General features: G+C 55.2%; 1 protein-coding gene and 1 long non-coding RNA gene across 2 annotated transcripts; both read right to left on the bottom strand.

Annotated features, from left to right (window-relative positions):
- Positions 1–2351: 2351 nt before the first annotated feature.
- On the bottom strand, positions 2352–3381 carry LOC119001709 (uncharacterized). Its single transcript, XR_005069619.1, has 3 exons — positions 2914–3381; positions 2515–2739; positions 2352–2398 (listed from the first exon to the last, which is right to left on the bottom strand). It is a non-coding gene; the product is annotated as an uncharacterized LOC119001709 (long non-coding RNA).
- Positions 3382–4447: 1066 nt separating this feature from the next.
- On the bottom strand, positions 4448–6285 carry SPATA32 (spermatogenesis associated 32). Its single transcript, XM_037067114.1, has 2 exons — positions 5189–6285; positions 4448–4570 (listed from the first exon to the last, which is right to left on the bottom strand). The coding sequence occupies exons 1-2, from the start codon at positions 6253–6255 to the stop codon at positions 4486–4488; spliced, it is 1152 nt and encodes a 383-aa protein (XP_036923009.1). The 5' UTR covers positions 6256–6285; the 3' UTR covers positions 4448–4485.
- Positions 6286–8287: the final 2002 nt, after the last annotated feature.

Here is an 8287-nt window from a genome sequence, read left to right as displayed (position 1 = left end):
GGTGAAAACGGGTAGTGAGAGAGACTGCACAACCCAGGACGCCAGCGACGGGAAATAAAGCCTAAAAGCACCAATTGGAAAAACTTTGGGGGGCTGAGGTGCTGGGAGAGGCTCCCAACCTCACAGGAGAGTTTGTTGGAGAGATCCACAGGGTCCTAAAACGTATACAAGCCCACCCACCTGGGAACCAGCACCAGAAGGGACCAATTTGCTTGTGGGAAGCGGCAGAGGGAACTGAAATCCAAGAGAGAGCAGAACAGGCTCCATTACTCCCTCTCTGACCCCACCCCACATACAGCGTCACAACCTGGCGACTGGGTTGCCCTGCCCTAGTGAATATGTGGGGCTCCGCCCCTCATACGAAACAGGTGTGAACAGACCAAAACATTATGGCTCAAATAGAACAGATCAAAGCCCCAGAGCCAATACTTCTAAGTGACCAAGAGATAGCCAACCTATCAGATGCATAGTTCAAAATACTGATGATCAGGATGCTCACAGAACTAGTTGATTTTGGTCGCAAATTAGATGAAAAAATAAAGGCTACGCTAAGTGAAATGAAGGAAAATGCACTGGGAACCAATAATGATAGAAAGAAAAGTGGGACTCAAATCAATGGAGTGGACCAGAAGGAAGAAACAACCAAACAGAAAAGAATGAAGAAACAAGAATTCAAAAAAATGAGCCCTGGCTGGTGTAGCTCAGTGGATTGAGTGTGAGCCTGCGAACCAAACAACCGCAGTCCAATGCCCAGTCAGGCCAGTTCCCAGCAGAGGACGCACGAGAGGCAACCATACATTGATATTTCTCTCCCTCTCTCCTTCCCTCTCCCTCTAAAGATAAATAAGTAAATCTAAAAAAAAAAAAAAAAAACACCCGAGGAGAGGCTTAGGAACCTCCAAGAAATCTTTAAACTTCCAATATTCGAATTATAGGGGGGTACCAGAAGGGGAAGAGGAACAGCAACAAGAGGAAAACTTATGTGAACAAATAATAAAGGAGAACTTCCCCAATCTGGCAAAGGAAATAGACTTCCAGGAAGTCCAGGAAGCTCAGAGAGTCCCAAAGAAGTTGGACCCAAGAAGGAACACACCAAGGCACATCATAATTACATTAGCCAAGATTAAAATGAGAGAATCCTAGAAGCAGCAAGAGATAAGTGGACAGTCACCTACAAAGGACTTCCCATCAGATTGTCAGCTGATTTCTCAAAAGAGACCTTACAGGAAAGAAGGGGCTGGAAAGAAGTATTCCAAGTCATGAAATCCAAAGACCTACAGCAAAGATTGCTTTATCCAGCAAAGCTCTCATTTAGAATGGAAGGGAAGATAAAGTGCTTCTCAGATAAGGTCAAGTTCAAGGAGTTCATCATCATCAAGCCCTTATCTTATGAAATGTTAAAGGGACTTATCTAAGAAAAAGAAGATAAAAATATAAACAGTAAAGTGACAGCAAACTCAAAGCTATTAAGAACCACACCTAAAATAAAAGCAAACTAAGAGGACAGCTAGATTGGGATTGGAAACATAGAAATGGAGATCACATGGAGGGTTAGCAACCGGGAAGTGGGAGGAGGAGAAGGGGGGAGAAGGTACAGAGAATAAGTAGCATAGATGGTGGGGAGAAAATAGACAGGGGGAGGGTAAGAGTAGTGTGGGAAATGTAGAAGCTAAAGAACTTGTGACACATGGACATGAACTAAAAGGGGAGAATGTGGGGGGATGGGGTGTGCAGGGTGGAGGGGAATGAAAGGGGGGAAATGGGACAACTGTAATGGCATAATCAGTAAAATATATTAAAAAAAAAGAAAATCATTGAAGACTCATGTCCAAGGTCACACCACCAGCAGGGGCCATGCTGAACTTTGGGCTTCAGAGGTCTGAGTCTGGCTGTGGTGCAAAAATGCTTTGCGGGACCTCTACCAATATTGAGGCATGGTCTTTGGGGGGCACTGGGGTCCCCAAATGTCAAAGGGTTTCTTCTATCCCAGCTTCCACTGCTGCAGACCCAAGGGATGTTGGGGACTCAGGTTCCTTTTTTTCCATAATTTCTCCCAATATTCCTTTTCCCTTGCTTCTTCCATCCTGTTTATCTATCCATTCATCTGTCCACCTAGCATCCAAATACCTTCCTGTTCACCAGTCTGTCCCTCCCTTTGTCCTTCACACCACACCCACACATCAGTGAACCCTGGGGTTGTAGAGACAAGCAAATTAGACGGGCATGGAGGGAAGGTTATAACACAATCGCTGTTTTTCTTTTCTGCCCTCTGGGCAGGCAACAGTAGACCTCGTAGGTCTACTCTGAGCACCCCAGATTTTTCTCCCTGCTCCCAGCCACGGGGCCCTCACCTGACAGCTGCTGGGATGTCAGTGGTGGCAGGTTCTTGTCTGCAAAGCTGCCTCAGAGAAAGAGGTTGGAAAGGCCTTCACACCTGCTGAAGGGAGGTGCCAGGGCCAGGCAGGCCTTTCCGAAATCCCAGCACCCCACACCTGGCCTCCAGTCCGTCCTCACCTCCGAGACCCGGCACGTGAGCCTGGCCCTACCGAATGGGTCGCGGCCAGGTCTTTGAACTCCTTGGCCTTCCGTGTGTCCTGCTTGGTCCCCATGGCCATGGCAGCTTCTGGCTCTCTCTGGGTAGGCAGGGCCGTGTGCCGCTGCAGCCTCCTGTTCTGTGTCCTGCCGGCCTGCCCCTCTCCTGGGTCTCGCGTGAGCAGTTGTTGAGGCTTCTGTGGAGGCCTTGGAGGCGGGGAGAAGACACTCCCCACTAGATTGCTGAGATTCCAGGGACCCAGGACCAAGTTTCCTCCCAGGATGCCCCACACCAGCCTTGCGCACCCGTAGTCCTCTATCCAGGGGGTTGAGGGGACAATAGCTTGTAGTAGTAGTGGGCCCTCCCCTAGCCCTAGTCACCTGTGCATTCTCTGCGCCCACAGGGGTCTCTTGGTCTTCTACCCTCTGCTACCTGAAAGGCAGAGCCACAGGCTTGAAGGCTGGTCCAGCGCTCCAGGCCCCGAGCGCCCAGGATGGCTTTGCCGCAGATTTTAACATCTTTTAGCAGGGGCACCATCTCACCTCTCTGCTGGGCAACCTGCTGCTTTACTCTTTTGAGTTTCTGACTCTTAAGGCATCTGGATTTGCCCCGCCATTCTGGAAGCTAAGGCAGGAGGCAGAGGCCTGGAGGAGAAGGCAGCCAGCCCCAGAGTCCTGAAGTCAGGGTGTGGGAGGGTGGGGTCCAGCCCCAGGTGGGCTGTGGCCTGTCTTACCACAGCTGCCCTGGGAAGAGGAGATTCCTTTCTCCCAGCTGTGCAAATCCACAAGCCACAGGAAAAGAATGTCCGTGAAGATCGGTGTCAACGGCTGGACGGCACCTCTGACCCAGCCCGTCCTGGACACTCGCCCTGCATGTCCTCCTTTTCCTTCCTTCCAGCCTCCTGCCCCTTTCCCTTGTGGCCCCCAGCCCATTCTTGAGGGATCACCCCTTCCTCACTCCCCTCTCCCAGACCCCGGGTACCGCCCTTCCCAGCCCCCCCTCAAGGCGGACCAGGCTCTTTAGGCCCCTCAAGGCTGGGCTTTCACTCGACAGGGCGCCTGGTTTCCGAGTGGCCCTGGAGGCTGGCCACCGCACTGCCACTCCCTCTCCCTCCCTGCCTTCTGTCCTCACACCCATGGCCAGCCCTGCACTCAGAATCCCCCTCCCCCCTTTGCTGCCATCTCTCTCCTCCCCCAGAACCCTCTCTGCATTGTCCACCTCCCCTTGATCTGGGAAGACGTCTGCACTTTGTGTGCACGTTTAATACATGTCTGTGCTGGTGTGCATTGGTGTGCATGGCAGGTATGGAGCGTGCTCTAGGTGTGGGTATGTGATGTGAGTGCCCATCTGTATGACGTTCTGGTTAGTGGATGGCATGTGCGCATGCACACGTGTGCATGCACTATTACACGTGGCTCTCCCCTGCATTTCAACGTGACTCCAACTCAGGGCTGTGGAGCCCTGGAGGGCCACTCCTCCGGCTTCATTCTTTCCCTGCCTCCAGCCCCTGGACCCTGTCCCTTCCCCTGCCAAGCCTCCCCGGTGGGGAGAAAAAGAAAGAACTCCCTTTAGACCCCCCTTCTAGCCTGCCCCGCCCCGCCCCCAGGGACTCTCCCCTCAGAGGATGCGAAGCCCTTTTATAACCTAAGAAAGTGCAGCCTCCGAGAGGGCACTGAGTCCTCCCCGAGACAGGACTTGACTGGTCATGAGCCCCTGTTGCTGGTGTGAACCTCCAGGCAGGTGCCCGTGAAGTGGAACAAACAGGGCTGGTAGAGCCCTCGGGGGCAGGTGGGGCCAGTGGTGGGGCTGGGGTAGCTGAAAAATGGTGTGGGGGCATCCCTAAAAAATTGCCACCAGGACTCCGCCGCCAGGTGAGCTCACTGGCCCAGGAATGTCTGCATTGAACATCTCAACCGGGGGCCAGCACTGGAGGCTTTATTGGGCTCATCTAGTTATTTCACTGGGGAAGAAGGGGATGACAGCTTAAAATGGATTTTCAGCAATAATGGACTCCCTTTCTTGGTTCCTGGCCCCGAGCTGCAATGCAAAAGAGAGAGTGTCACTTGGGCCCCGGTGGGAGGGTCAGGGGAGAGGGGTGAGCCCGAGGCCACTCTTGGGAGGGCGGGAGGGCAAGAGGACCCATTCCTGTTGCACACTGATGGGCAGCTGACACCTGCTGTGTCCACTCATCACCGGGAGGCAAGGGGTCCTGGAGGACCCTCTTCCCTCTTCTGCCACTCGCTGGAAGTGTCCTGGGCCCAAGGCTGGAGCCACGAGGTTCTCAGCTGGGCAGACACTAGCGTGAGCATTTCCAGGGAAGGGGAGGCCGTCTGTCCTCTGGGTGAGAAGCCTCCTAGTGGCCTAATGGCTTAGAATGGCGCTCCCCATTTTGAACCCAGATCCCTGCCCGAGCCCTGGAGCGCTCACTCTCCACGGTCCCCAGGTCGCCTCTGGCCCTGGCCTTGGCAGAGCACCTCAGCCCACTAGAACCTGGTTTCCATCAGTCTTTATGAGGTCACTGAGGTTGAGAATCAGAGCCCATTCCGATTCTCCTGGGGGTGCCCTCTCCACCCAGCCCCCAGCCCCTCACTGCTCCCCGCCCTCAGGTCCTGGCACAGCCTCCTCTTGTGGGAGCTGCGTGCCAGCCTCACTTACTCTTTCCTGTCTCCTGTCGGTGGAGAGGGCATGACTGGGGTCTGGAGGAACTTCACTTTCCCTTCAATGATAGCCTTCTGGGCCCCCAGCTTACTCAAGTCAAAGAGAAGGGGAAGATCGTTCTTGTGTTTCTGCTCGCAAACTTTCTCTGGCTCCCCGGCTTCCAGCAGTTTCTCTGGCGGCTGCTGTAGCAACTCAGAGGGCTTTTCCTGCTCTGGCTCCTCCTTGGCACGAGAGGTGAAACTCTCCACCGACGGCGGTGGTGCCAGAGAGGGCTCCACGGCATTCTCCTGGTCAGCTTTCATCATGTGCTCCAAATTCGGCAGGTCCACCTTGCTGGAAGAAGCTATGGCCAGGGAAGTGGCCAAATTGACCACGTCCTGCAGGCTGATAATTGGTGGGAGACTGGAGGAAGAGGTGGTGCTCGGCAGCTGCCCGGAGCCAGTGTCCCAAAGCTCTGGCTGGGTGCTGGGGTCCTGCAGCGGCTCCTCGGAGCTCAGGGCATCCTTGGGGACTGACTCCTGGTTCGGGTGGCTGACGGTCTTCTCTGTGCTCTTCTCACCCAGCTGCCTGCTGGTCTCACACTGTACACTCTGTTCTGAGGCCTGGATGAGTTTGTCTGCCCAGAAGAGGTGCTTGGAGGTCTGCACCTGGATGGAGTGATGGGCAGGGGTCGCTGGTTCCTCCTCCGCGGGACTCGGGTAGCTGACGTCCCACCTCCCGCTCTGCAGGTGGGTGTTGTCCTCCAACAGCTCCTCCGTGTGGGGGTGGACAGGCTCCACTCGGTACCATTCTTCCTCCGGGTCTTCACTGCGGGCCTCCAGGTTGGAGCCCAGCTTGGCCTCAGGCTCCAGCATGGGCGACGGGCACCACTCCAGCGGTGGCACAGACTCCTCCTCCAGCTTGGTGTCTGGGTCCCGCTCCGCCTTATTTGGGGGCTCCAGCTCTAGTAATTTGTCCTCCCGCTGAAAAGTTTCAGCTGAAAGCTGAGGAGGCCCCTGCCCCTCAGGTCCTCCCTGACACGAGCTCCCTGCTCTGCTCCCCCCTACCCTGCCCCCACCCACCATGCTCACTTCCTTCCCCACATTTGCCTCTTTGCAGAGACCTGCCTGGGGCAGGAAGGCTGTGTGTGTGTGTGCATTCGTGTGTGTGTGTGTGTGTGTGTGTGTGTGAGAGAGAGAGAGAGAGAGAGAGGGCGAGAGCGAGCATGACAACATTGGCCTTGTACTAGGGTGCCAGAATTGCCAAAGGTAGGGGCTGGTCAGAATACAAGGGAGATGAGCTTGGCCTCAAAGAACTCTGTCCCTTGCCTATCATTATGTCTCCCCATAAGAGGTGACCCTGCCCACCATTACCTCTGTCTCATCTTCCCTTCGTTCCAGCTGGAGCTGGTATTGGTTTATGTCAATCCTAAGGAAGAAGGAGACAGAGTAGGTAACAGGGCCCCATGGAGTTGGGGGGTTGGCTTCAGGGGGAAGGGGGCCTCTGGGACCCACAAGGCCCCCTGCCTCATACAGGGGCTGGCAAGGTGCCCCCCTTCCAGCTAATCTACTGTCCCCACTCCCACCAAGAGTTCCGGAGTCGTATTCTCAAACTGCAATGAGTTTACAAAGTGCACGGAGAGCTTGCCAGGTCACTCCCCTCTCCCCGCGAGGAGGGGCGCAGCTGGTTGGAGGTGAGCGCCGGGAACCTTCACTTCCGTCAGGAGGGCGTTCCAGTCCCTGGTTGCAGCTGACTTGGAGAACCAGTGCCCAGAAAGTGGCTCCTCAAAGAAGGAAAAGCCCAGAGCTCCGCCCTCCCCCCCCCAGGGCTGCTCGGCTGATAGGAAAAGCAGAACTCTGTGTGTGTAGGGGATGTACGTGTGGAGGAGGTGTGTATGTCAATTTTTGCTGGCAGAGTGCTGGCATCTTGGTCCTTGTCTTCAGTGCTCAGCCATGTAACCCACCTCCTTGCTTAGAAGCCTGCCCACCCTCAACTTAGAGCAAGGTGGATCTAAGGGGTCAGGTCCCATCCATGTCCCTGGGTGTGTCCTCCTACTCCTTAGTCTTCCTCCAAGGTTGGTGACTGCAGGCAGAAGCTGGAGTGGGTGGCACCCCTTGCCCTGACCATGGCCTTTTGGCCTGGATACTACCCTTGGGGAGATTTTGAAAACAGGCAAGATGGAGGGAGACCCTGGGTTGGGGGTACATGAAAACTTGGCAGTGGTGGTGGGGGGTAAGGGTTGGTGGCCCTGGAAGGTGGGGGAGAGGTCCATTGATGATGGGGGACTGGTTCTCACTGTGTGTCTACAATGTCCACCGACTCCTTGGTACAGCAGGGAAATCCATTGGCACCTGGCAGAGAGAAGGAGATGAAGGCAGGGGAGTGATAGGTGGAGATCGATGCCTGAGGAGTTCTGGAGCTTGGGCTGGTGGTGATGCTTCAGCCACCCCGTCCCTCCCCTTAAACCATATGCCATTCCCTCTCCCATCTTAACCCTCGTTTCCTCGCTGTCCCCAGCCAGTGTCACCAGTCCTGTCCTTCATGTCTGCTCCCCTCCACTTTTCATGCTGGTCCATGCTGGCCCTCCCCCGTACAGGTGAATGCCAACGGTACTCACTCCCATGTATTGAATACTACTAACTCAGACCCTGTGTCGAGCACTTCCGGTGCTTTATCTCATTGATTCAACACAAAAAAGAGCTTTGCTTGCCCAAGATCCTTCAGCTGATCATTCAGGAAGTCAGCACTTGAATGCAGATTGGATTCAGGAAGCGGAGCTGCCTTGCCCTGAATGCTGTCCTGCCCCAGAGCCCGGAACTGCGTGGGGTTCCCTGTCATGCCCTCGTGAACCTTGCTTACCTCCCTACATTCCTGCTCCTCTGTCCCCTTCTCCACTTTCTCTGGCCAGGCTTCAGATCTGCCACTCACCCTGGCCCCTCCTATCCTGAAGTCCATCCTCTCCTCCACTGGCTTCTCACCCCATCACCCTGGGGTCAGCCAGGGTTCTCGCCCCCAGTGATCTGTGAGCCTGTGTAATCCCTCCACAGAGGAGTCTGACTCCCTAGGGGGGCCTCCCCACCCAGGTCTGTCCCTGGAGTCCTGTATCTTTCGTGCTCT

This window comes from Sturnira hondurensis, unplaced genomic scaffold (assembly GCF_014824575.4).
Source record: "Sturnira hondurensis isolate 20B ecotype Veracruz unplaced genomic scaffold, ASM1482457v3 Scaffold0001221, whole genome shotgun sequence".
NCBI lineage: Eukaryota > Metazoa > Chordata > Mammalia > Chiroptera > Phyllostomidae > Sturnira > Sturnira hondurensis.
The sequence above is the reverse complement of the archived record's forward strand: the minus strand, read 5'-3'. Positions and strand labels throughout refer to the sequence as shown.

Excerpts from the sequence above, each read along its gene's own strand:
- SPATA32 (XM_037067114.1), bottom strand. The coding sequence starts at position 6,255 with ATGGTGGGTGGGGGCAGGGTAGGGGGGAGCAGAGCAGGGAGCTCGTGT. Across the intron at positions 4,571-5,188 it reads CCGACAGGAGACAGGAAAGA|CTCGGGGCCAGGAACCAAGA; the intron begins GTAAGTGAGGCT and ends TTTGCATTGCAG.